This window comes from Ranitomeya variabilis, chromosome 6 (assembly GCF_051348905.1).
Source record: "Ranitomeya variabilis isolate aRanVar5 chromosome 6, aRanVar5.hap1, whole genome shotgun sequence".
Lineage (NCBI taxonomy): Eukaryota > Metazoa > Chordata > Amphibia > Anura > Dendrobatidae > Ranitomeya > Ranitomeya variabilis.
In genome coordinates, this window is record NC_135237.1 from 93616196 (window position 1) to 93643926 (window position 27731).

Genomic DNA, 27731 nt, shown 5'->3' on the forward strand with positions numbered 1-27731 from the left:
CCAGCAGCCCACTGAGCCCAGCACCTGTATATACATCAGCCCAGCCCCTGTATTTACATCAGCCCAATGCCCCCAGCACCTGTATATACATCAGACCAGCCAGCCTCCTGCTCCTGTATATACATCAGACCAGCCACAGCCAGCACCTGTATATACATCAGCCCAGCCAGTCCCTGTATATACATGAGCCCAGCCAGTCCCTGTATGTACATGAGCCCAGCCAGTCCCTGTATGTACATGAGCCCAGCCAGTCCCTGTATGTACATGAGCCCAGCCAGTCCCTGTATGTACATGAGCCCAGCCAGTCCCGGTATATACATGAGCCCAGCCAGTCCCGGTATATACATACATCAGCCCAGCCAGTCCCGGTATATACATACATCAGCCCAGCCAGTCCCGGTATATACATACATCAGCCCAGCCAGTCCCGGTATATACATACATCAGCCCAGCCAGCCCCTGTGTATACATACATACATCAGTCCCTGTGTATACATCAGCCCTGCCACAGCCAGCCGCCCCTGTGTATACATCAGCCCTGCCACAGCCAGCCCCTGTATATACATCAGCCCTGCCACAGCCAGCCCCTGTATATACATCAGCCCTGCCACAGCCAGCCCCTGTATATACATCAGCCCTGCCACAGCCAGCCCTTGTATATACATCAGCCCAGGCCCCAGCCCCTGTATATACATACATCAGCCCAGCCACAGCCAGCCCCTGTATATACATACATCAGCCCAGCCCCTGTATATACATCAGCCCTGCCACAGCCAGCCGCCCCTGTGTATACATCAGCCCTGCCACAGCCAGCCCCTGTATATACATCAGCCCTGCCACAGCCAGCCCTTGTATATACATCAGCCCAGGCCCCAGCCCCTGTATATACATACATCAGCCCAGCCACAGCCAGCCCCTGTATATACATACATCAGCCCAGCCCCTGTATATACATCAGGCCCCAGCTCCTCACCTGTAAGTATTACAGGACAGGTGCTGGGGGCTGATGCATTTTAATTTAAACGTGTTTCTTCTGGGAGTGACTCGAGTCTGGGACTGGAGTATTACACACTCGCTCACCCAGACCTGTCGTGCCGTCACTGACTGAATAGGTTTGAATAACAGCGATTGCCTCAGGAGCGTGCGGGTACTAGGAGCTCCTCCGGATGCCTGAGACCTGATCCTGATACGTTCAGCGGCGCGCTGCAGCCAGGGGCGGGAGACAGGGAGAGCAGAGCGCTCTCTCTCTGCCCACAAAGAATGTCCTGACGTTCAACATCAGGCGTATGTAACCCCTATTTGCAGGGCACCCGGCCACTGACTCACTGATGCTTGCGCGAGCGTGCACACCTGTAAAGCCGTCGTGCCCGAAGATTTAAAGGGCCGGCGGCAGGAAAAACAGGTGGCCTCATCATGATAGGTGTGCGCCCCTGCTTCTAGGGGTGCAGCCGCCCCTTCTGCCCCATGGTGGGTACGCCCATGTATCTTATACCAGGATTCTACATCTTTCTCCACTTATGTGCTACTCCTTTACCATACTCCTGCTCGCTGAACTCATAATTCACTCTAAAAAACCTCTAAAATACAGTTTGATCAAACAAGGTGGACTGCTAGCACAATGAGTTGGTTCCCGGTTTAAGGCTATGGCTACACGTTGGCCATGGCGTAAGTCACACCTATTGTTTACTAGGTGTCACTGCTACATCACCGCACAATACAAGTCAATGGGGCTGCACTGCAATGCAGTTGGACTTTTTGTGATTTTACTTGTCTCGGTCGTAGTACCCTTTGGGGGTTGTAAAGTGACCCATTTACTTTTTTTGAATTTTGATATAACTGCGACATCTAGCAAATTTTGGTCTTGTGACTTCTCCCAGTCCTTGTATCCCTAGCTTAAATGGGTTTAATAAATTCTATGGAGGAAGGGGGAGAGCACAGTGAGAGAGACAGATGCACAGGCATATACTAGGATTCACCTTTGTGTTGTAGTTTATCACAGAGCTTGATTCACAGCTACACTGCTCAGTACTACATTATATTCTCCATACATCTGCTGCTTCTGAACACGTACAGCATAAAGACGGGACCATTCATCAGTCCAGAGGCAACTGAAAATTCTTTTTTTTTTTATAAATTCTTTATTTAGAAAGAAAAGTTTACAAAAACGTCTGGAAATATCAGTATAACAAGTATCCAGAAGATATTGGCATTAGACATTTAAACCAGAAGAGTAACAATCTGGGTAGGGGAGGGGGGGGGGTAAGGGAAGAAGAGAGGGAGGAATAGGAAAGGGATGGGGAAGTAAAGGAGGGTGGGGAAATGGATGAGTGGGGGAGAATGGGGAAAGGCATAGGAAGGATAGGAGCAACCATAACAATCCAAGAACAGGAGAACAAAGAAGAAAAGGTAAACACGTGTGCATATGAAGGAGTGAATAACTGGTGTATTAAGCTGTCAAGAGAAAAGGCGGGAGACCCATATTAGAGCAGACATTATGATTCTCATGAAAAAGTTTCCACGGTCTCCAAGTTTTAGAGTATATATGGTGCCTGTATACTTCCCAGCTCGACAACTCCTCTAGTCTAGAGATATGCTCTGTTTTGGTGATCCATTCCTCTAGTGTTGGTGGGGTCGTACTTCGCCAGTGTAGGGTGATTAGGTGCTTAGCAGAACTGATCATCAGCGGCAAAAGATCGTGTTTATGAGGATTGAAGTTGAAAGACGGGCATGAAAGTAAAGCTTCTTGTGCTGTTAGATCAGCTTGGATCAAGTCCAGTTTTTTAAGAATAAGATTAACACTTGACCAAAAGTTTTTGATTAATGGACAAGTCCAGAAAATATGGGTGTGATTTCCCTGTTGACCTCCGCATCTCCAGCACGCATCAGAGTCCGCTAGTCCTAAATGATGTAATTTTGCCGGTGTCAAATGCCATCTCGTTAAAATCTTATACGCATTCTCTTGGAGGAGAATGCAACGCGAGAAACCCCGTGCATGCTGGAGAATTTTAGCAACCTGGGAATCCGAGAACTGGAGTCCAAGTTCTGACTCCCAAGAGTAGATAAAGGTGGGTTTGAAGTTATCAGGAGGGGAGATGATATAAGAATGAAGTCTTGATATGGTTTTAAATCTAGGGAAAGACGTTTTGAGCATAAGGTCTAGATATGACCAGGGTGATTTGTCTGGGAATCTTCTTCTGAATTGCGAAAAAGTACGTATGACATGTTGTTCTTGAAGAAAATTTTTAGGTTTGAGCAACGTATCGAAAGGCCATGCGTTTCTCTCGTTGTTGCTATTAGTGTAGAAATCGCCTAGGGAGCTTTTAGGTAAAGTCGACCATATATTGTATGAGTCTTTGAAATTTGGATCTATTAAGTACGGGACAACTGACACGGGAGTGAAAGGTGAAGGGAATGTCGAAGCTGGGAGGTCTTTAAGAACCGATCGCCTGAGACGAAGGGTAGCCAAAGTGACTTCATCTAATCTAAGAGAAGTAGGTGGTTTTGAATAAGACCACAAAAACGGGATGCCTTTGGTACCTAGTAATGTTGAGTCTATAGTGCAAGACGTGTTTTTGTCAAAATCTGATACTATCCTCAGCCATCTACTAAGGTGGATAGCTTTGTAGTAATTATACGGATTTGGTATTCCCAAACCTCCACGTGTAACCGGGAATGTAAGGAGCTTGAAAGGTAGCCTCGATGGTTTGCCTTTCCAAATAAAACGTATGATCAAAGATCTGAGATTTTTGAAGAAAGTGAGTGGTAAGCTAATGGGGACCATGTTCATGCTGTATAGTATAATCGGCATCAAATAAGCTTTGAATATATTTCCCCTTCCCACCCAAGATAAGGTGGGGAGGTCATAGGATTTCATCAATGATTCAATTCTCTTCAATAGAGGAGAGAAGTTGAACTTAAAGAGGTCACCAGGGTCTTTAGTTAGCCAAATTCCCAGATATTTCATGGAAGCTGTGGACCACTGGAAGGGGGTTAAATTCCGAAGCTTATTCAATTGGTAGTTTGGTAGGGTTATGTTAAGAGCATCTGATTTTGAAAAATTAATTTTAAAGTTAGATAATTGGCCGAAGTGATTAAGCGTGTTCAATATTTCAGGGAAGGCTTTGATTGGGTTTGTGACGACAAACAGGAGGTCATCCGCAAATGCTAGCGTTTTTATTTCCAATTTGCCTATTCGGAGGCCCTCAACTTGTGTATTTTGTCTGATAGTTTGGATTAATGTCTCAATGATCAATATAAATAAGGATGGGGACAGCGGGCACCCCTGCCTGGTACCATTGCTAATCTTAAGACTGCCTGAGAGAATGCCATTTACTCTAATCCTTGCAGTGGGGGTAGAGTATAGAGAGAGAATGGCCGAAATAAATTGTGGGGGGAAGGAAAATTTGAGGAGTACTTGTTCCATAAACCTCCAGCTCACCCTGTCAAACGCTTTTTCAGCATCAGTGGACAGGATGGCTAGTGGAATGTCTCGTTTTTTAGCATACATTATGGACTGGATTATTTTAGTAGAATTGTCCCTCCCTTCCCGTCCCTGGACAAACCCTGCTTGGTCAGGATGTATTAATTTAGGGAGAATTCCTCGTAATCTAATAGCCAATATTTTTGCCCATAATTTCGTGTCCGTGTTAAGGAGGGATATTGGTCTATAGCTACTGCAAAGCTTTGGGTCTTTTCCTTCTTTCGGTATTATTGTAATAAAAGCTTCCAGAGCCTGACGGGGCGGTAAGTCCCCTGTAAGGAAGGAGTTAAAAAGGGTTACAAGATGAGGTAGTAGCGGTTTTATCAGTTTTTTATAGTAAATTATCGGGAGGCCATCTGGACCCGGAGCCTTACCATTAGGAATAGATGAAAGGGCATCTAATACCTCTTCAGGAGTGACTGGTACTTGTAAAAGTGAGCAATCGTCCTCTGAAAGCGAGGGAAGTTTTAGGGGGGAGAGGAAGCTGACAATATTGTCTATTGCTTTAACAGGATCTTTCATGTCTTCAGGCGGATCTATATTATAAAGGCGTTCATAAAAACTTTGGAATTCGTCAGCAACATCAGATGAATTAGTCACTTCTGCATCGCTAAGGGATTTCAAATTTTTTATAAAGGTATGGCCTTTGCGCTTTTTCAAAAGGGAGGTCATGATCTTACTACTCCTGTTACCATGCAGATAAAATCTCTGCTGGCTTCTCATGTAGATCTTTGCAGATTGAACATTCAAAAGATCCTTTAAAGAAGATCTAAGTATGTTCAGCTCCGCTCGGGCTTTAGCTAGTTGTGATTTTTTGTGAAGCTTTTCTACAGAGTTTATCTGGTGGAGAATTGAAAGAACCTCCTTCGATCTCTGCTTTTTCAAGTAAGACCCCAGGGCCATAAATTCTCCTCTTAAGACAGTTTTGTGGGCCTCCCAGACCATTGGTATGGAAGGACCAGAAGGTGAATTTTCTTTGAAATAAAGGCCAAGGATGGTTGTGAATCTGGTCAGATGTGAGACGGAATCTAGAAGTGTTTCATTCAGAGTCCAAGTGAAAGCCGGCTTTGGCAGGGAACTGACAAATATTTCCAGAAAAATCGGGGCATGGTCAGATAAAGAAATAACATCTATATCTGCCGATTTTACTGACTGTAGGTGTGAGGACTGTAGCAGCAGGTAATCTATTCTGTGATAGCTATTGTGAGGTGAGGAAAAGAAAGTGTAGTCTTTTGATGTTGGAAATAAGGTTCTCCACGGATCTGTCAAATTTAAGGATTGAAGGCCCAGATGGAGCTTTCTCAAGGCTTTTTGTGAAATTGAAGATCTGCCCGATGACGTATCCAATAAGGGGTCAAGTGAGACATTTAAGTCCCCCCCCACCAGCAAGAGGCCTTCCTGAAACAGTCTAAGAGTGTCTAATACTCTACAGATCCATTTAATTTGATTATTGTTAGGGGCATAAAGATTACAAAAAGTAACTTGTGTATTAGCTATAAGTCCTTTGACCATAACGTATCTCCCTTCTGGGTCAGAAAGGGTGTCCTGATGGCTAAACGGAACATTCTTATGGATAGCAATACTCACGCCCCTAGATGCTGAAGGGCCTGTGGAATGGTACCAGGCAGGGAAAAGCGATCGCGACATGTCTGGGGTGCGGCCCGTTTTAAAGTGGGTTTCCTGTAAAAAAATAATATTAGAATTTTTAGAGTGCAGGAATCTTATGATTTGGCTGCGTTTACTTGGAGAACGTATGCCTTTAACATTGTACGAAGCTACTTTTAAAGCAGCTGATTGTGGGTCTTTATCCGCCATAGTTTGACAGCAAAGCAATTAGAGAGATAGCAACACGTGTGTACCAAATTGGGTATAACAATACAGGAACAAGTATAACAATTAAAACAGTAAAGGCAAATAGGGGGAAAAAAGTAAGTATGTTAACACAACTAATCCCATCTACTGCAGGGGCAGGGGCACGTATCATCCCCCAAGGTAGACGGAACTGTCCATCGTAGGCGCGCCGGTGAAGAGAAAAAACAATACATCATGTATATGTGACCAGCAAGCCTTATCGAAATATATACGGAAATAGGTGTTTATAATGAAGAGTATCTTATCATTAGACTCATAACTATAAAGGAAAACAAGAACAATGGCATGTGACTCAGGAAACTCGCAAAAAGCGAGGATGCAAAAGGTAAAATCAGGGTGGAGGCTTCTTCTTGTTTCCAGACTTCCCCTGTTTGGGTGATAGGGATCTCTTAGTCGGAGACCAGTCCCCTTGATCTTTCAGCGGAGGAAGCTCGGGAGGGGTGTACAAAGAGGTATCAAGGGGCAGCCAGGAAGGGACTTCAACTGCCGTGATTTGGAAAGCATCCCAGACTTTGGCAAGATCATCAGGGTGGCGCACTGTTACTTGCCTTCCTCCACCTTGAATGGACAAACCAAATGGAAATAACCACTTGTAAAGAATTTTATTAGATCGCAGGACCTCCAATAAAGGCTTCAGGATTCTCCTTTTTATAAGGGTGGAGGGGGCCAAATCTTGATAAAGTTGTATAGAAGAACCCTCATAAGATAGGGTTTTCTTTGCATCTCTGGCAGCGTTCAGAATTGCTGAAGAGTCCAAGTAACTCAGGAGGCCGCAAATCACGTCTCTCGGAGGGTCTGAGGACCTGGGTTTGGGTCGGAGTGAGCGGTGTACTCTTTCTATTATCATCTGATCGCATCTATCTTGCGGGAGTATCATAGCGAAGATTTCCCTGATTGATTTTTCTAAAATCTCATTAGAGACGCTTTCCGGAACGCCTTTCACTCTAACATTTTTTCTGCGACTCCGATTTTCTTGATCCTCCAGGAGAAATGAAGCGGAGTTTAATTGAGACCTGTGGAACTCCAAATGTTCTTTGATCATATGAGAGTGATTTATTATGGAGGATTGTGTGGTCTCCAGGGTCTCGACTCTATTGCCGATTTGCTGTATGTCCATTCTAAGGCCCGAGACCTCAGCTATTAATGGCTTCATTGCCATGGCTAGAGCTTTTTTGAGGAATGATTTTGATATTCCTCCAGAAGCAGATTGTGGAGCGTCGCTTTCTGGGGCGCTATCACTAGAGGCAGAGTCATCTAAGCGGTCTTCTGTAGCGTTGATAGAGTGAGAATTTCTATTAGCTGAACGAGCTGAAAGAGGTTTATGTTTCAGGAACACCTCCATTTTTTTTTGTTTGTCTTGCTGTGAGATATTAGAAGAGATTTTGATTTTACTGCGCTCTTTATTAATTTTTACCATTATATTTATTTAAAGCGCCTCTTGTATAAAATATCACCTGCGCGCCAGATTGAGATTTAGCTCATGATGTTTGTGAGAAAGCTCATCACGGCTTCAGAGGGTATATAGCATGGAAGAATGACCGTATGCCCGTATGCCGTCCGCGGAAGAAACTTCTGTTTATGAGGCAAACACTATTATTATTAAGCCAGAGGACCAATTCTCGGTGTGGCCACAAGATGGCAGGAGAGGACCACTTTATTACCAACAGTTAATACAGGATTCTCTTATGGTAAACTATGCTGTGGGCCTCTAGCTTATGTTGGAGCCAAGGATATAAGATTAACCTCAGAGGTGTATTGGTGTTCAGGGTTGATTAGGTTGTCAACAGCAGTCACAGTGCGGCACTGTGGTCACAGTTCCAGGGGGACCAGTTAACAATGCCAAGGGGTCAGCCAAACCAAAGTTCTGTATATAGGGAGTACGAGGAGGGGGGCAGGAGACAGATGGGTCAGTAAGACTCTTTAGTGCCAGAACTGACCAAGATGGCCCTTTTCTTGTTATGATCTTCTATCCGTACCTCCCCCTCACACAGCTCCCCCTTGGCTGAGTTATGTTGTAGACTCCTTCTCCCTTGTTTAGTTCTGGTTGAGCGAAGAATCCGGGTTTCACCCCCTCCAATTCATAGACCCACAGCCCGTGCTTCTTATTCCTCCCTGCACAGAGGATGGGGGAAGGGAGACACAGAAGCCGCACGCTAGCTCCGCAGAGCGGCCAGATGGCGGGGAACGCTCCAGGGGCTCGGAGCGAGTCACTCACCGCCAGGCAGCTCCAGACCAGGGAAGCGGCAGGTATGGGCGTCTCCTCCTCGTCGTCTCCGCCAGCCACACACGATCCGCAGCACCGCTCACCGCCGACCGCCGCAGCGGGGGGATCACACAGTTGGAGGCAGGTCAGGAGGACAGGCACCCCTCAGTGGGACCGTATCAGGCGGGTGAGCAGCGGTGGCTCTCTGTATGACGCGCCCTCACCGCAGGACAAGTCGGTCAGCGGCAGGGATCGCGCCGAATATGGCGGGCGGGCGGGTGGCTCCTTAAAGTGACCGCGGCCCCCGGACACCAGTCACCGGCGTCACTGTCAAGAGGTGTCAGGGAGGGATACTGGGTGCTTCACGGGGGGGATACCTTTCTTCTTGCGTGTAGTTTCTTCCCTCTATGTGGTTAAGGCATCCGGATCAACGCAGCAGTTGGGATGCGAGAGATAGTAACTCGGACGGGCTTCAGGCCTTCCCGCAGGCCCCAGTTTACTACAGCTAATTCCGTCCTGATTAATAGCCAATTCAGCCACAAGCAGGTTCTCAGATCCCTAGGGACGTGGATATCCCTCTGTAATGAGGTGGATGGGCTTTGTATTGCTTGGGATTAATAAGATTAAGGCATCAATCCTCGGAGCACATGAAGCTCACGTCCTTCTCCCTTGGCTGCAGGCCACGCCCCCGAGGCAACTGAAAATTCTAGATAGTCTGTGGAGGGGAAAACAGGTGATCATGCAGAATAGTCAACACAACAGACAGAAATGGTACTACTCCTCATGTACTCACAATGACAGCGTATTCTGAAAAGTTACCTGAAAGTGCAGCTTTATAATAAATTCCTTTTGCTAGAGTGCTTACACCTAAGGATGTCTGTATGAAGTTTTCCCTAAATCTTTGTACAGTTTGGCGCTGGTGATTCACCCAGAAACTCTATGGGCCTCATGTATAAAATGTACTGATGTGTTTGTGTTGTCAATGTGCTATTCTTTGCCCTTTTTATTAGTTTGGTTTTTCCAGTTTATTTATTTTTATTTTTTTTTACCCATGTTACTTACGTTTAATTCATGGATATTTTAAGAAATACAAGCGGTGAGGGACAAGGCTTTCTTTGTTTGCATGTTTAGGGTTTGTCATACTATGTGACTTTAAACAGTGCTCTTTTGTGTTCTAGGTCATTATTTATTTCTTTTTTTTTACTGCTCTTGACTTCCGTGAAGTATGCTTCCAAAGGACCGGAAAGGCGTAAGTAACCATTGAACAGAAGTGTGTTTCCAATAATGTAATAAGCACTTTTTTTTTTTAATAGGCAAAGTGTCCGTAGACGTAATTGAGGGTTGTGTATGAATCATAGCCAATTATATTGAACACTGTTGTGTTAAAAATTGTGATATAAAAAAATAACACGTCCCACAAAAATGTAATTAAAACAGGCCATTATTATACAGCCTAGTCTGATTCGTGATGCCTATGCTTTGCTTCAAAAGAAACCCAACATGTGCAAAAAAAATAACCTCACTACCTGCAGATATAGGGTTAATCTGCAGGTAAACGGTGTTTAAAATTCTTTTTCTTACCTTTGACTCTGCAAAAACTCATACTGTTGTGTTTATTCATTCTCGTCTGGACTATTGCAACTCTCTACTAATCCTTTTTTTCTTTTACTAAACTTTCCCCTCTCCAGTCCGTCCTGAATGCTGCAGCCAGGATCATATTCTTTTCCAACCACTACACCGATGTCTCTACCTTGTGCCAGTCTTTACACTGGTTGCCCATCCGATACAGAGTTCAATATAAACTTATCACTCTCACCGACAAAGCTCTCCACGGTTCAGCACCGCCCTACATCTGCTCCCTCGTTTCAGTTTACCACACTACACGTGCCCTCCGTTCTGCTAATCACTTAGAACTAAAATGCTTAATAATCCGAACATCCCACTCCCATGTTCAAGACTTCTCGTGTGCTGCACCAGTTCTTTGGAATGCACTACCCAGGAAAATTCAATTATTTCCCAATACCCACAGCTTTAAGTGTGGCCTGAAAAAGCACATTTCTTTAGACTGGCCTATTGCCTCACCTCACTTAACTATTTCTGTTTGGCTCATACAAAATTTTCTTCCAAACCAGGACCCCCGTAGTATCCGTACACACACACTGTCCATGCACCTAATATCCCTCTGTGTCTGTACTTTTCACATACTGGCTGGTGACCGGTTTATGCAGCGTTATGTGCAGTCCCTATTTAGTATATTATATAGTATAGAATAAGCCAACCATGCTGCCCCAAGCCCGCTTTTATTCACCACTTTTAATTCTCATATTCTGCTTCACCCATTGTTCATGGTCACTTGGCTTCTTTAATACTATGTGTTTGATAAATACTGATTCAATCGCTGTTTTTTGTGCTGAGTGTACATTAGATTCTTGGTGCCCACACTTTTTTTTCTCCCTTTTTTTAGACTCGTATGTATACAACGGTAATAACCAATAATATAGATTGTTTGGAGTACTCGGTTAACCATCTGATTATATTGAGTCTCTGTGATTTATTCCTTTAGGGGGGACGTTGTACTCTTGTCCCTGACCCAGACTTTTATGTGCTCTATGAATGTTTCAATATTTATATCCTCCCTGCATCCGCTTGCTTTCAGTCAAAAGGGCATTCACTGAGCAGTTGGTCTCACCAATCACTGTTCTGTGAGTGATGCCAATAATCACTTTCCGGCACTTTGCTTGACAGCTCACTCTGCACAGATGTGCTGCCGAGCAGACTGTCGATGACTGACAGAGAGTGATTTCAGTTGCCACTCACAGTATGGCGCATGTTAACACTAACTGCTCAGTGCACGCTCTTTTGACTGAAAGCCAGTGGCCACTTGGAGGATGTAAGGGTATTTCCTACAAGTAACCAGGCAGCAATTTAAGACTACACTCCTACAATTAGTTTTTGATGAGTGTTTATTTTTTTTTAATGCTGCGTATTTTTGAAGAACTGCAAATAAAATAGGTTATTTAATGGGTGCAGAAAATCTGCAACCTCAAAAGCTCATTGTGGGAACGGAGTCGAACACTGTTTTAACTGCCGACTATCTGAATATCTGCAGCTACTGGTTTTGCACATGATGGGTTTCCTTTTAATGTATTTAAACATTTATTTTCCACAGCTCGCTACTTTTATTTTCTGAGAAGTGAAAAAATGGGGAATATTTAATCGCTCCTGAACCCAAGGATAGGACACAGAGAGGAGGCCCCTGTACAAGAACACTGTAGGGGCCCTTTTTTTGCAGTCCAATAATTAATCATAATGTACAATTCCACGTGCTCTACAGGTGATGGTGGCCCTCCTTACCTCTTGGGGCCCCTGTGCGATTGCACCAGTACTTGAGTCTATTGAGCATTACATCTTGGCGTTGTGAAATCATTGTACATGTTCTAGAATCTGTAGCCCAGAGTGAGCGACATGGGCTACAATGTGCATGGCTGCATCGGAGAAGCCATCATACCACAGTAAAGTGTTCATTCAGCAGCTGTGCACCCATCAACCTCCTATCTAATGAGTGTAGTCATTAGAGCTTGGACGTGACTTGTCAAGTGTTTACCTTTTATGATTCTCTGAATCCACACAAATTTGCTTTCCTAAGGAAAAGTTGAAGGACGGTGTGACAAAGCTGAGGAGTTTCATGCAGAAACCATTAATGATTTACCTTATGATGAGTCAGATACCCATGAAATAAATCTCTCAAGTGATCTCCAGTTCAGCTCCATATATCAGAAATGGCCAATGACCACTCAATTACAAAGTAGGAAGAAAAGTCCAGTCTTCTATTTTATGTATGAAATATTGCACCATTGAACTAGTCTGCTAAAATGAAGAGATGGATTCACTAAAATGAGTCGCTGTCACTCAAGTTTCTTAGGCACAGTTCAGACTCGTGTATTTTTATTCAACGTGCTGTCCATTTGTGTAACGGACCACGCACTGACCAGCCGATGTGCGAGTGCTTATGAACGCAAAAAATGTAGCGTGCACTATTCCCATCCATTTTATGAAGCACAATAGTGCTTGTAAACAGCGCCTGCTCACATCCGCGATGTTGACGAGCGCGCCAAGAACCACATCGACCCAGTTCCATCCGCAATTTGCAGACATGACTGGTCTGCTAGTTTGTGTCCCCCTGACCCCCTGTTCAAGGCTCACTAAACTTCTAGTATTTAATAAGAATACTCAATAGTGGTGTGTAAGAAAGAATTCCCAACTGTCCATGTGCCTCTATACAGATGAGTAGGTGGCTTTAAAGGGTGTTTTGCTAGAAAGTTGTCACCAGTCCATAGGAATAGTGATAACTTGTAGGTCTGTGGTGGTCATCGTAGAGATGAATGAATATCTTCGGCTCCCTCCTTACTCGGAAAGCCATAGCACTTTCTGAATAAGCTGCATCAGGAACCCGGCTAACTGGAGCGCTCCAATAATCAGCTGTTCCGAGCCACAGCTGTATGTGTCGCAGCTATGTGACTGGAACAACAAACAGGCTCTCCATGCATGTGTTCTGACTGTCACACAACCGCGACACATTTAGCTGCAGCTTGGAACAGCTGATCACCGGGAGCGCTCCAGTTAGCCGGGTTCCTGATGCAGCTTATTCGGTAAGTGCTATAGCTTGCCGAATAAGGAGTTAGCCGAGGATATTCGCTCATCACATGGACTCCTCTGATCACCAGACTGGGGCACTTCTGTCCTGTTAGAATGAAGGCAGTGTGTATGCTTGACCGCTGCTTCATTGTAATGGAGAAAAGTCATATGTCTGCCTCCCCCCAACTGGCATTGCACTTTCTACTCTATTGGCATCCTGGATGCCGATACAGTTGAAAGCAATGTTGGAGGAAGGAGTACCAATCTGCTCCCTCCACCATCATTCTCCCTCTGCATTTGACGTCCCAGTCCCAACGAGAGCAATTACGTCATTACAATGCGCCCACTGTGTCAAGAAGTGAAGAGCTCCAGAGACGGGAAAATGGAGAGAGTATTTTTTATTTTTTTTTATTTTAATGTGGGGCCCATTATCCTATATGGAGCACGATGTGGGGCCCATTATACTGTGTGGAGGACTGTGTAGGGATTACAGTTGGGAAGTCGCACTGTGATGGGACCACCATACTTTGCCGAGGATGTTGAGGGAGGATACAGTAGGGGTCATCATGGAGATAACTGTATCTGTATTATTCAAGGTTTTCTATCCTTTGTTATTACATATTTAAATTGGACCTTTAAGTCATATGCTTTTTATTGCTCTTACATAACATATTGTACTTCAGTATTTTAGACTTTCAGTATCTCAGTCATGTAAGGGATGCCGTGAATTTCTTAACTTGGTGAATAAATCCCTATTAAAATATTTGTATTAATACTATTAAAAGAAAAGAAAAAGGAAATAAACCTTGAAATTCTTATCCAACATATACTTAGACAAATATCTATGTGGTGACCAAATAATATACAATTAATACGTCACATAGAAAACAGGACTGAAAACAAGATCAAGCAGGTGGGTGTCCTAACCATTTCACTTAATGATGCACACAAAAGATAAGCCCTGCCTGTCTGCAGAGGTTGGCACCCTAGATAAAACACAAGTTATGGCGCCTCCGCTCACTGTCAGCTGACCTTAAGTAGTCCTGACTAAATGAAGTACCCAATGCCAGTGTACCTGAAAAGAGGACAGGGCATCCAATAATATGGAGCCAAAGTATGGTCCAATATACACTGCTCAAAAAAAATAAAGGGAACACTACAATCCCACATCCTAGATATCACTGAATGAAATATTCCAGTTGTAAATCTTTATTCATTACATAGTGGAATGTGTCGAGAACAATAAAACATAAAAATGATCAACGTAAATCACAACTAATATCCCACGGAGGTCTGGAGTTGGAATGATGCTCAAAATCAAAGTGGGAAATGAAGTTACAAGCTGATCCAACTTCAGTGGAAATGCCTCAAGACAAGGAAATGATGTTCAGTAGTGTGTGTGGCCTCCACGTGCCTGTATGATCTCCCTACAACTTCTGGGCATGCTCCTGATGAGGCGGCGGATGGTCTCCTGAGGGATCTCCTCCCAGACCTGGACTAAAGCATCCGCCAACTTCTGGACAGTCTGTGGTGCAACGTGACATTGGTGGATGGTGTGAGACATGATGTCCCAGATGTGTTCAATCGTAATTCAGGCATGGGGAACGGGCAGGCCAGTCCATAGCTTCAATGCCTTCATCTTGCAGGAACTGCTGACACATTCCAGCCACATGAGTGAGGTCTGGCATTGTCCTGCATTAGGAGGAACCCAGGGCCAACCGCACCAGCATATGGTCTCACAAGGGGTCTGAGGATCTCATCTCGGTACCTAATGGCAGTCCAGCTACCTCTGGCCAGCACATGGAGGGCTGTGCGGCCCTCCAAAGAAATGCCACCCCACACCATTACTGACCCACTGCCAAACCAGTCATGCTGAAGGATGTTGCAGGCAGCAGATCGCTCTCTACGGCGTCTCCAGACTGTCACGTCTGTCACATGTGCTCAGTGTGAACCTGCTTTCATCTGTGAAGAGCCCAGGGCGCCAGTGGCGAATTTGCCAATCCTGGTGTTCTGTGGAAAATGCCAAGCGTCCTGCATGGTGTTGGACTGTGAGCACAACCCCCATCTGTGGATGTCGGGCACTCAGACCATCCTCATAGAGTCGGTTTCTAACCATTTGTGCAGACACATGCACATTTGTGACCTGCTGGAGGTCATTTTGCAGGGCTCTGGCAGTGTTCCTCCTTGCACAAAGGCTGAGGTAACGGTCCTGCTGCTGGGATGTTGCACTCCTATGGCCCCCTCCACGTCTCCTGGTGTACTGGCCTGTCTCCTGGTAGCGCCTCCAGCCTCTAGACACTACGCTGACAGACACAGCAAACCTTCTTGCCACAGCTCGCATTGATGTGCCATCCTGGATGAGCTGCACTACCTGAGCCACTTGTGTGGGTTGTAGAGTCCGTCTCATGCTACCACGAGTGTGAAAGCACAACCAACATTCAAAAGTGACCAAAACATCAGCCAGAAAGCATTGGTACTGAGATGTGGTCTGTGGTCCCCACCTGCAGAACCACTCCTTTGAGTGTCTTGATAATTGCCAATAATTTCCATCTGTTGTCTATTCCATTTGCACAACAGCATGTGAAATTCAGTGTTGCTTCCTAAGTGGACAGTTTGATTTCATAGAAGTTTGATTTACTTGGAGTTATATTCTGTTGTTTAAGTGATCCCTTTATTTTTTTGAGCTGTGTGTGTGTGTGTGTGTGTGTAGGTATATCTATATCTATATATATATCTATATCAGGTGTGTATATATAATCCCCAATATCGATAAGTGCTTACACTACACAATCTTTGTTGTATGGAGTGAGTGCCCGTGCATATAATAAAGTGGAAATTCTGCTTAATGAAACTAATATATAGGCATACACCTGTATCTTTAAACCCATATGAGGTGATAGAAAATAAACAAACGAAACTGGGCCCAGAACAGATGCAAATCGCTACTTTAATGATAAGGACCCCATATAGCTACCAAAGTGCCCTAACATCGACGCATTTCCCCCTTCATATTGGTTCATCAGAAGGAATTAGAAGTCATGATGCGAAACTTAGAATATTTTTTTTTTATTTTAGTCTAAGATCTGTTAATTAAAATGTACTTTGTTCGTGGGAAAACTCCTTAAGTTTGTTTAAATATGAAAAGGTTCATTGTTATTTTTGATAAGGAAAAACTTCCTCAATTGTAGGCATTTTTTTAATAAATGTCAAGGTTGGCCCGCGACTTTCTCCAAGCTTTTAATTTTGTATCCGAGTTGCTGTCCTGTTTGTTGAGAACTCACCTATAGCCCCCTGTTCCTATAGAATAAGTTAAATAGCATGTTTATGTACTGTAGCATTATTCCTCTATTTCTTTCTTATACATTGTAGAAAATTAGATTTTTAGTGCAACGAATGTTAGTATTACACCACAAAATCATGTTTTTTTCAAGTGCGAGGTTTTGTGCTTCCACACACAAAAAAAGAGGAATACAAATTATGAAAGGGTGATTTTCTATAGTTTTTACGTTTTGGAAACTTTGAAAGAAAAAAAAAAACCAGAGGATTATGACACTTTCTTGTAGTATTACCCTGCCTTAAATATACATTACAAGGACCATTCAGTGGTGCCTACATGTTATAAATAGTATGTGCTATTCCGTGTTTGGAGGGAGCAGTCCAACTACTTGGGACCCCATTGTATGAGAATGAAGGACTGCTAGATTAGCGCTGTGTTCGCTCTATTTTACCTACACAGAGCGGCTCTGTCTCACACTATTTTTGAGGGAATTGCGATGTTGTCCCCTTTACTTGGGCCAAGGTGCAGTCCTCGGCGCAGATGTTCGGCAGCGGCGCTGCTGTGCAGGGAAAAGCCATAAAGATGATAAGCTAGGATCAATAGGGGTTCCGGAGGTCCCATCCAACCAGTCTAGTAACGGCTTATCCACCATGCTGATCAGTGATGGCACCCCCCTGATCATGGTTGATATGTTCTGGGGAGGGAAGTCCAAATGTAAAGTTTTATATAACAATATCTAGTATAAATCTTGTTTCATTGGTTTATGGCAACATGCCGACAATTTGTACATTTTGCTCATACATTTAATAAGCGGTGTGGGCTGACTCATAATACAGAGCGTTTTCTACTTTATTTTGTAATGTTCTCTGGCTGCTTGGTGTTATACAATCCTGATCTCTTCGGAGAACACTTCTTCAGTGTTGGATAATTCCCCCCTAGAAGCCCACTGACTTGGGGTCAATCCTGATGCAATCTTGGAAACCTTTTGTGAAGACTTTGCTCGCTTAAGGCAGAAATTCCAAGTCCTATCTAGTCTGGTGACTTCATCATTGAGGTTTTTTTTCCCCCTCTTCTGTTTTGCAAGCCTATAAAACTACTTCCTCTTGCTACTCGGCATTTTCGAGCTGGTCCTCATGAAGTTGACTTCGTGCTGTGACATTACATTATGCTATTACAGGAGACCATCAGCGTTTGGGTGCGCGATCCTAAAATACAGAAACATGACTGGCATCACTACCTGGATTATGAGATCTGCCTCCATGTAAGTTTAATTTATGTATTTATTTTTTTTTTTAGGGATTTTTTTTCCTTTTCCTATAAAGTTTTGGTGACTTGAGGTTTTGTGTTGTCTCTGTATACTGGGAGGAAGTTTGCTGATCAAAGTAGGAATACGGCAATAACTGCTGAAATGTATTTGTTTTTTTTTTCATACTTGGGTAACAATCATGTTATGAATCCTCTGAAGATGTAAATGTATGTTTTCTGACGACATAGTGGTGATAAGAAAAAAAAAATCTTGACTTGTCTCTGCAGACGAATAGTATGTGCTTCACTGTGAAAACCTCCCGGGTCCGAAGAAGGTTCAGGGAATTTGTGTGGCTGCGCCAAAAACTTCAGAGTAACGCAGTGCTGATGTAAGTGATTATTCTGGGTGTGTAATATATAAAATATAATAATAGTATAGATTATAATAACAAGGAAAAATAGCAGCACCGTCCTAATATTGTGGGCGCAATACTTCAGCAAGCAACCAGCCAAGAAGCCTCCAAATTTAGAGGAAATAGATTGGGAGCAGCACTCCTGTGGAAATCGGTGAAAAAAGTGGAATTTATTCATACAGATAAATGCGATATCTCATTTGAAGTCTTTTTCAAGCCCACTTTTTTCCCTGATTTCCATTAGTGCTGCTTACAATCTATTCTTTCTTATGCTTTTACATATATATTATACCATCTTATATTGTACCATCTTATATTATATCATCTTATATTATATCATCTTCTGTTATACCATGTTCTGTTATACCATGTTCTGTTATACCATGTTCTGTTATACCATGTTCTGTTATACCATGTTCTGTTATACCATGTTCTGTTATACCATGTTCTGTTATACCATGTTCTGTTATACCATGTTCTGTTATACCATGTTCTGTTATACCATGTTCTGTTATACCATGTTCTGTTATACCATGTTCTGTTATACCATGTTCTGTTATACCATGTTCTGTTATACCATGTTCTGTTATACCATGTTCTGTTATACCATGTTCTGTTATACCATGTTCTGTTATACCATGTTCTGTTATACCATGTTCTGTTATACCATGTTCTGTTATACCATGTTCTGTTATACCATGTTCTGTTATACCATGTTCTGTTATACCATGTTCTGTTATACCATGTTCTGTTCTGTTATACCATGTTCTGTTCTACCATGTTCTGTTCTGTTATACCATGTTCTGTTCTGTTATACCATGTTCTGTTCTGTTATACCATGTTCTGTTCTGTTCTACCATGTTCTGTTCTGTTATACCATGTTCTGTTCTGTTATACCATGTTCTGTTCTGTTATACCATGTTCTGTTCTGTTATACCATGTTCTGTTCTGTTCTACCATGTTCTGTTCTGTTCTACCATGTTCTGTTCTGTTCTACCATGTTCTGTTCTGTTCTACCATGTTCTGTTCTGTTCTACCATGTTCTGTTCTGTTCTACCATGTTCTGTTCTGTTCTACCATGTTCTGTTCTGTTATACCATGTTCTGTTCTGTTCTACCATGTTCTGTTCTGTTCTACCATGTTCTGTTCTGTTCTACCATGTTCTGTTCTGTTCTACCATGTTCTGTTCTGTTCTACCATGTTCTGTTCTGTTCTACCATGTTCTGTTCTGTTCTACCATGTTCTGTTCTGTTCTACCATGTTCTGTTCTGTTCTACCATGTTCTGTTCTGTTCTACCATGTTCTGTTCTGTTATACCATGTTCTGTTCTGTTATACCATGTTCTGTTCTGTTCTACCATTATATATTTATTATAAACATGTCCACATTTTCCTTTTATTGAGGATGTTAAAGTTTGTTTGTAAAGTGAAGGGTTCAACAACTTATCTCTGAAATGTTTCAATAAGGGTACCGTCACACATTGAAATTTCCATCGCTACGACGTTACGATTCGTGACGTTCTAGCGATATCGTTACGATATCGCTGTGTCTGACACGCTACTGCGATCAGACACCCTGCTGAGAATCGTACGTCGTAGCAGATCGTTTGGAACTTTCTTTCGTCGCTTGATCACCCGCTGACATCGCTGGATCGTTGTGTGTGACAGCGATCCAGCGATGTCTTCGCTTGTAACCAGGGTACCCGATGTTTACCCTGGTTACAAGCGTAAACGTAAAAAAAACAAACAGTACGTACTCACCCGTTGGTGTCCTTCAGGTCCCTTGCCGTCTGCTTCCTGCTCTGAGTGCAGCCGTACAGTGAGAGCAGAGCGCAGCACCGCTCACTTTCCGGCCGGCACTCAGAGCAGGAAGCGGTGCTGCGCTCTGCTCTCACTGTACGGCTGCACTCAGAGCAGGAAGCAGACGGCAAGGGACCTGAAGGACACCGACGGGTGAGTATGTACTGTTTGTTTTTTTACGTTTACGCTGGTAACCAGGGTAAACATCGGGTTACTAAGCGCGGCCCTGCGCTTAGTTACCCGATGTTTACCCTGGTTACCCGGGGACTTCGGCATCGCTCCAGCGCCGTGATTGCAACGTGTGACCGCAGTCTACGACGCTGGAGTGATGATTATACGACGCTGCGACGTCACGAATCGTGCCGTCGCAGCGATGAAAATTTCAATGTGTGACGGTACCCTTACTTTAAGACCATTTTTGCCCTACACTGAGAGTGAGAATTTTATTTCTCATATTCGGCAGCACTTTATAAATTAGGGACATATATATAAGACATTACACGTTATTCCACATTACTTGTTTTTCTGTGGTAGTCTACACTTTTCGGTACCTTTTCAATAGTTCAGCACTAGAAGCCAATGGGATTCTGTACATTGTTGGGCTGCGTATATATTTCTTCATTATTGAATCTCCTTTTTTGTTTTAGATATACAATGTACTAACTTTTCTTCCCTCTTTGTTTCAGTGTGCTACCAGAATTGCCACCCAAGATCCCCTTTTTTAATATTAACAATGCGCACAATGTGGAGCAGCGCGTTCGCGGCTTGCAAGGATTTTTGAATAAGTAAGTACGCTTTTTCTGAAGTGCGGTACAGAAAATTCATGTCCTGTGTAGCAGAGCCATCTAGTGGCCGCCATCATGGTAGAAGGGCTTCCTGCTGCAGTCAGTCACCTCTTACTTTGCCCTTCCCCCTCATGGAGATGAGTATTCAGAGTTGAATGTATAGAAGGTGGAGCTGTGAACGCTTCTTGCCTTGTGCAATGTGTCCTCCCTATAACCCCATGTCCTTGTTTCACCCCACACATAAAAATCTATAATCTATGGTTCCTTCTGATCAGTGCAGGCTGTCATTCTGCCTTTACATGTATGGTGCATTCCTCAGCATGGAAGGTGCAATAATGTCCAAAGACCTATAGATAAGACTGAGGCTGCACTCTGCATTTTATTGCCTAAGTCCAAGGGGGTCATGGCTGATGTGTGATGCCCCATCATTAAAGGATCTGCCCGATTTATGGGTAATGTGAGCTTGGCGATCAATCCAGGCAATAACTGATCAACACGGTAGATTATGATCACGTGACTTTACATAGTACAGTTAAAAAGTAAAAACAAAACCAAAAAAACAAAAAACACATGCCCATCAGGTGCAGCCGAGTGAGGATAAACTGAAGGGGTATAGGTCCATCCATAATGCATGATCTGCTTGGCCATAAAGAGCAAGTTTTTCACTCCTGATCCAGAGTCTCTTTCGATTGTATCAACATTCAGAACAAGAAATTTTTAAATGTGTATAAAAGTATTTTCTTTCATAGAAGAAAAAGAAACAAAACAAAACATCTAAGCTTCGTTTAAAATAAATAAAAGTCAAGTCGATTGTTCCTGCTATGACCATCTCCAGAGGTAGACTATAAGGCGGCCTGTCTCTTCTGGAGAGTGAGTACCCCCATGCCTTTTGAAACTGGGATCAGAGGGTTAACAAACAACTTTTGACCAGAATTTTTTTTTTCTATCATGTCGCTCCAAGTCTTCTCAATAGAAGTGATTCTTTTACTGGATCATCCTCCTAACTAAACTCTTTCTTTCCCCTTCTGAGTTAGCGGCTCTTCTTTGTACTTTCTATCATTCGGTACCGACAGCCTAACTCCATACTCCAGAGGTGATTGCAGTAACGCTATATGAAGTGATAGTATTACATCTCTGTCCCCCAGGTTCATGTCTCCTTTAATTCATGAATAGATCCTGCTGGCTGACTGTCATTGCATGCGGTTATTGGATGATGAACAAGTACTCGCAGATCCTTTTCTACAAGTGACTCTCCTAGTTTTACCCCACCTACAACCTATGGTGCCCACATGTTATCAGTGCCATTGTCCATAGCTTTCCTTTTCTCCACATTAAGCCTAACCTTCCAAGACTTTATACATTTGCATTTTTGGCCAACCCTTTTAGATATTGTCTCAAACTTTTCCTTACCACAGTCAAGTGGCTGGCAGAGGAAGGACTAGGGACCCCCTTTATGGACCGTACAAACTGTCTGCCCCCACTAGTCTAACATCGCCTTATCTAATAATTTCTACAACAATAGTTGGATCCGGAGCTAGATCAAATCCCATAATTGTGTAAAGAGAATCGGCAACTGCAAAGAAAAATGTGATTATTTACTTAAAAAAAAAAAAAAAAAAAAAGTCTGCCCTTGCAATTATGCTACAGTTCCTTGTAAGCGGAAGGAAAATGGAATTAGATCGCAGACATGTGTAAACCTCTTGATTCTATCTATTTCTTGCACAGAACCTATGAGGGAAGTAGCTGAAAAGCATTCACGGTTTCCTCTGCTGGGTTTGCGTTCTGGGTTTTGGCAAGAAATGTGTGAGTTTAATAAATGCTTTTCTGAAGTCCTTTGTTTGTGGTGTAGATCACCAAAGCCAGGAATAGATGGTGAACCCGAACAAAGGGCCTGGACCTGACGATAATTGTGGATGACTGAGATTCTGCTAAACATAGATGGAAACCGAAAGACATAGGCCCCTAGTCACCAAGACTGGCGATGAGGTAGCGGGGTGAAGTGTGAGGCTTCTGTTTCTCTTAATGAGTTAGAAGAATCTGACGAGTGGCATGCACCTCGCCACACCTCTTACTCCAGTCCCTGCTGGAGTAAGATTTGTGGCATAGAGCGCACTGCCACTAGCCACACCCTGTCCTCCCCCTACAGGGTCCACTTGTCTAAGCTTTGCAAAAATGGCATGAGATAAAGTTGCTAAATTTTAGCATAGCCTTGAGTTGTGCCAAAATTTTGTGACTTCTCAAAGCTTTTCACACCTCAATTCTGGTGAAAAAAAAGCTTTGAATTGGACTCAAAGTTTTTTCATCCACGTTTCCCTGATCCATATTAAGATTCAATGGATTAATAAAAGTTCCGACAATTTTCCTCCTAAGGTTTTTAAAAAGGGATGAGAATAAAACTGATATAACATACATGAGAGAAAAACTGATGTGAAGATGGGCACGGATGTGTGATTGTGGCCTAATGGTGGCTGTAGCCCCTACAACGCTTCATGCCTATTTTTGGCTGTCAGTTTGGGATGACAGACCCTTTTGAGGGTGTTTTCATTCTTGCGTTGAGGAGGGCTGCGGATGGCAGCGTACTTCCTCCTTTCTTCCTCTGTGAAGCTCCGCCTACTGCCGCATGCGTCCTGCGTTTCCCTGCGTACCTATCTTCAACATTGGGTTCGCAGGGATATGCGTTGTATGCGGATGTGTCCATATGCAGCGATTTGACCGCACGGAAATGCGGAGGGTGGGCGGAGCTTCACGGAGGAAGAAAGGAGGACGGAAGCGGCCATCCGCAGCCCTCCTCAACGCAAGTGTGAAGCCACTAATACAGGTAATAACCCTGGGTGTAGCCTAACATCTAGTGCCGAGTCATACAACCATTCCAGGTTTTGTCTGGGGGAAAAAGAAAACCCGATCCATGCAGATCAACACATAAGTGGCATCCTTCTGTACTAGTTTTATTTTTCCCCCCTCACTATTACATACTTGATTGGCCAAGTTGGATCTTCAAAAATGGATCCGAATAGGACATGCAGTGAGGGTTTTTTTGTTTTCTTTAATTGGGCACATGGGTCAGTGTAAAATCAGATGTGCGAATATTCATTGACTTGTGTGGGCCCACTTGTTGTCCATTTTAAAGCGGACAGCACACGGACTAGAAAAGAGATTCACCCTAATTCATCAAAACCCTTTGATCAGGAAACTGGTGTACAGCGCTTTGAGAGGTCCCAAAATGGTTCCGCAACTTGGAGGTGCTCACAAATCGTGTGATATTTTGGGGGGGGGGAGGATTTTCACACCAGTTTCACCTAGATCTGCCAAAATGGTCCGCACTATGGCAGGATAGGGACACAACGACACAGCTTGTCTGATTCAGGGCGAACTGTGGGGTAATAAAGCAGATTACACACGGGTAAAAAGTGAGGAAAAAAATTGTCCCACGTGCATGTATGGCTGAGATGTCCGGCGCTCACGGATTTCTGACTTTACATGTAGGTACAATATTAATAATTTTCAGCAGATCCATGCTATTGTGTAGACATTCGGTAAAACACTCCTGTGTGATGGCCATCGGCTCTTTCCTTGCACTTCCCCATCGGTCAGTTGAACTCTCGGCTGAGCCAAGAGCCCAGGTGTATGGGAGGGACTGTTGTCTGAATATGGGGAACCTCCAGGTGTATGGGAGGGACTGTTGTCTGAATATGGGGAACCTCCAGGTGTATGGGAGGGACTGTTGTCTGAATATGGGGAACCTCCAGGTGTATGGGAGGGACTGTTGTCTGAATATGGGGAACCTCCAGGTGTATGGGAGGGACTGTTGTCTGAATATGGGGAACCTCCAGGTGTATGGGAGGGACTGTTGTCTGAATATGGGGAACCTCCAGGTGTATGGGAGGGACTGTTGTCTGAATGTGGGAAACCTATAGAAATGCATTAACGCAAACACTTTATTTTTCTTTTATTGGTCTTTTTGCTTTACTGAAATCTAGATTGTAAAGCCGGAGCGCGCACTACCACATCCCAATGTAAAGCCCGTAGTCTGTTAGGAGTTCGCACACATAGAAGTTTTCATGTTTTAAAAAATAAATCTAAAATGATAGTGAAGCCGAGGATAATTTGCCAGCAACTGGTCAACTTGCACAAAGACTGTATATGCCCAGCACCAAATTTATTGTGTGTTTAGACCTTTATTTATTTTTTGTCTAGGAAGAGGTGGCGCTTATGGAAAAGGGTGTAGCTTAATTATTCCTCCCAGTAGCTCAGTAGCCGGGCTTTCAGAGCGGCGCCCACACGGCTTTACAACACTATTAACAGACATATTAACCGACAGATACGGGATTTATATCATTTTGGGACATGATCGTTTTTTTTTTAAGTTGTTTTCTAGGAAATGGAAGCTGAGGTCTTGCTACAGAGCTGGAGAAACTGGCATGAAAACGCCAAAAGTCACAACATTTTTGAGCAACTCCGAGTTTATTATTGTTATAACTATTAAATAGTTGAGTAGCCATTGCCCATGTGATAAAAACAATGCAGCTACCCAAAAGGTTATATGTCAGGGACAAGGATATTTAGGAAGAAACCTAAAAATGAAGGGATTGAATCTTACCACAAGGAATGGAATAGAAGGATATTTTTCCCCCTCACTTTCTCAATATCTGATTTTCCTTTTTTATTAAAAGGACGACCATGAGCGTGGATGTACTGGCTCTATACTGTGATAATGCGCGTCCATCAGAGAACTGCATGCTAGATTACTGTACATCCACTCCTGTGAGTCCGAGGAGCAGGCCGCTCCTGAACAGTTTCCTGCTTGCTGGGAAACGAGCGCGCTCTTGATGATTCACAGATCGGACCAGCGCAACGGCTTTGCCACTGGCCCGAAATGTGGTTGCTCCCATGCTGAAAGCAGGAGCTTCTACCCCTACAGCATTGGAGGTGGCGCAAGGATGAGCTAGTAAGTACTACACGCCTTGCCTAGTAGCCTGACCACCCCTGATGGACTGCAGAGGTAGCTGGTAACCTAGGCAACGAGTAGAACACAGAATTAAAAATCGGTCTAGTCTTGGAACAGAGGATTTTTAATTAAAAAAAAAAAAATTAAAAAAAAAATGCAAAATTGCTTGTTTTTACAAGCAATTTTAACCATTTGTAGCAAATTAATCGTGTTTTGTTTTTCTGCATTCAGATTTAGTATTCTTGTATGCTGTGAATACAAAAGAATCTCTTCCCACAGTCCGCCACCTTACTGAATGATTCATTTCACATTGGTGTTACTGCATATGTCGAACTATGGAAATGATACAGCATAAAAGGAAAAACACAGAGATGTAGACGTGTGCACGTGTGTATGTAATATTTGTTAGCGTGTATGCATACTGTGGGTTCTTCAGACTGTAAATCCTGGCTTGCTCTAAGAACGGATCATTGCACTTTCTGCTCAGTAGAGGGCAGCATACACTGGCTGTTCACCCTCCGCGTTTTATTTAGCGGACGCCTGACTTGCATTTTAAGTATTTCTTCATAGATGACATCATGTTGGATACTAGAACAATGTATATGGGATGAGGTTTCCAATATTGCTGTTTACTTTTCTGTCCCCATATAGATTGTTGATAAATCTGCTTCAGAGAAACTGAATCTAGGCCAATTTTGTCTAGTAGTGCAGCCGTCCTGGAACTTTCACCCAGCTTTCCAAAGTTCCTGAGTGGCAGATGGAATTACACAGAAGCTTTGCATTGATGGCTACATCAGCCTAGTCATGGAGGAGCCTAGGAAATCTTAGGACAACCCTGCCATAAGTGATGGTACCATCAGGTCAGAAACCCCAAAAGACAGCCGTAAGAGGACATGTCACGTTTATAGGGGGGTGGCATGCTTGGTGTGACCACTGTATGGATTTTAACCTGTTAGAGGGTCCCTGGGAATGTTTTCAGCCTCCTTTTTTTTTCTTTTTTTCTTTTGTCTTCCTCCTGCCCTGGTAAATTAAACCCAATATTGCAGCCAGGACATCATACAGCAAGCTCGCAAAGATTTATTTCCATTACTTGGGCTCAAATTCTGGCTCAGTGATGAAACTACCTGTGATCATAGCTTTGGCTCACAAACAGGTTACCATCATGGTCACCCGGGGACAGACTGTTACGTGATTATCTTTCCTTGGAAACTGGTGGTGTTGAAACTCTGCTGACCATCTTTTTTTATAGGAACCTCCCGACTTTCCCCCCAAAAGATGATGTAGGGGGTAGACATGGATTTAGCTGATGGACTTTCCACTATCAATTCTTTTGTTTGGTGGGAGAAGCTGCTGCCAGACTTTTTCTCATAGAAAACTCAGGAACGCTTGGTCAATGTGAACGTTTCTGAGCACGGGAGAGTTGGGAGCGAGAGGTCATGGCCAAATAATTATAGTGTTGACTGCTATGTTATGTATATGGGGATATTTAGTTTTAAAGGGAACCTGTTTTGAAATCAGCCGGCGCCTGCTTTCTTTTCTCCTGCCTTGGGCAGGCGCAGTGAGCGCTGCCCGTCCCCTGTCCTCATATGCAGTCCAGCTGACTGCGCCTGTGCGGCCGCCCTTCCTGTGAATCCCCGCCCCGCAGTGTCTTCTGATTTATTCTCACTGCGGGGCTGGGATTCACAGGCAGGGCGGCCGCACAGGCGCAGTCAGCTAGACTGCATATGAGGACGGGCAGCGCTCACTGCGCCTGCACCAGGCAGGGGAAAAGAGCGCAGGCGCCGGCTCATTTCAAAATAGCGCTGAGGAGGCGGCGCCCGGCGCCAAGAAGACTTGAATGATGGCTGTGTGGCGTCTGAAGCGGGGGGGGAAAGGCCGGCCTCCTTGACTGAAGACAAGGTATTTAGGACAAATTACAAAACTGATTATTTCGGCAGTTACAGCACCCAGAACTAAAAGAGCCACCTTGTCAGAATGCAGCATTACTGCTGCACAAGGTGGCTCTTTTAGTTAAAAATGCCTGGGGGGGCGGGTGTGACAGGTTCCCTTTAAAAGGGGTTGTCTGGGCATCTGCTAA

General features: G+C 43.8%; 1 protein-coding gene across 2 annotated transcripts in view; it reads left to right on the forward strand.

Annotated features, from left to right (window-relative positions):
* SNX10 (sorting nexin 10) overlaps positions 1–27731 on the forward strand; it is a 62377-nt gene that overhangs the window by 28938 nt on the left and 5708 nt on the right. For both annotated transcript variants that reach the window (XM_077268801.1, XM_077268800.1), the window contains exons 2-5: positions 9734–9804; positions 17645–17728; positions 18001–18101; positions 20611–20709. In XM_077268801.1, the coding sequence (XP_077124916.1) occupies positions 9781–9804; positions 17645–17728; positions 18001–18101; positions 20611–20709 (308 nt within the window). In that variant the 5' untranslated portion in view covers positions 9734–9780. The remainder of the gene's footprint in view (positions 1–9733; positions 9805–17644; positions 17729–18000; positions 18102–20610; positions 20710–27731) is intronic.